General features: G+C 70.0%; 1 protein-coding gene across 1 annotated transcript in view; it reads right to left on the reverse strand.

Moving 5' to 3' along the window:
* Positions 1 to 309, reverse strand: part of MNEG_11321 (hypothetical protein) — a gene marked incomplete at both ends in the record, with an annotated part of 4,022 nt that extends 3,713 nt beyond the window's left edge. Inside the window, one exon of the mRNA XM_014040208.1 lies at positions 16 to 309. Coding sequence (XP_013895662.1) covers positions 16 to 309 — 294 coding nt within the window. The remainder of the gene's footprint in view (positions 1 to 15) is intronic.
* Positions 310 to 713: the final 404 nt, after the last annotated feature.

Here is a 713-nt window from a genome sequence, read left to right on the forward strand (position 1 = left end):
CTCCTCCTCCTCCACCGTCGCCGCCGCCACCGTCCCGCCGCCGCCGCCGCCGCCGGTAACGTCGCTCTTCTTCGGCCGCCCTCGCCGCCTCGGCCCCGTCGGCCCCGGCTCCCCAACCGCGGCCGCCGCCGCCGCGCCGCCGGCCGCGGCCTCGCCGTCGCCGCTTGCACCGCCGCCGCCGTCCTCCCCCTCCTCATCCTCGTCTTCTGGCAGGTCTTCAAAGGGGTCCCCCACCAGTGAGGTGCCTTCCTCATCCACCAGCAGCTCCGTGTCCTCCCCCAACTCCGATATCGGGGTGCCCACGTTCATGAAATCAAAGCCCAGGTCCGTCTCCACCACCTGCCGCGCGGGGGTTGCAGGGTGGGGGCCGCAGCCATGGGACCGGGGGCGCGTGCGGCCTCACGTTGTTGGTTGCTGGGAGAAAGCCAGGGGGGGGAGTGTCCCCTGAGTACTCGCCGCAAGGTGCCCAGCCTCTGCCCCTGCCCAGGGGCACCCCAACAAACGCGCACGCGCGCGCAGACACACACACAATTGCACACACACACACACACACACACACACACACACACACACACACACACGCGCGCGCCCTCCCAGAACCAAAACTCGCCACAGGCAGCAGGCGTAGCAGCAGGTGCCCACCTCCCAGGTCAGCTTGTCGGCAAAGCCGTTAAAGGGCAGCTCGCCGTCGCGCCACTGGGGGAAGGCAATGG

The sequence above is a fragment of the Monoraphidium neglectum genome (assembly GCF_000611645.1).
Source record: "Monoraphidium neglectum strain SAG 48.87 unplaced genomic scaffold scaffold02689, whole genome shotgun sequence".
NCBI lineage: Eukaryota > Viridiplantae > Chlorophyta > Chlorophyceae > Sphaeropleales > Selenastraceae > Monoraphidium > Monoraphidium neglectum.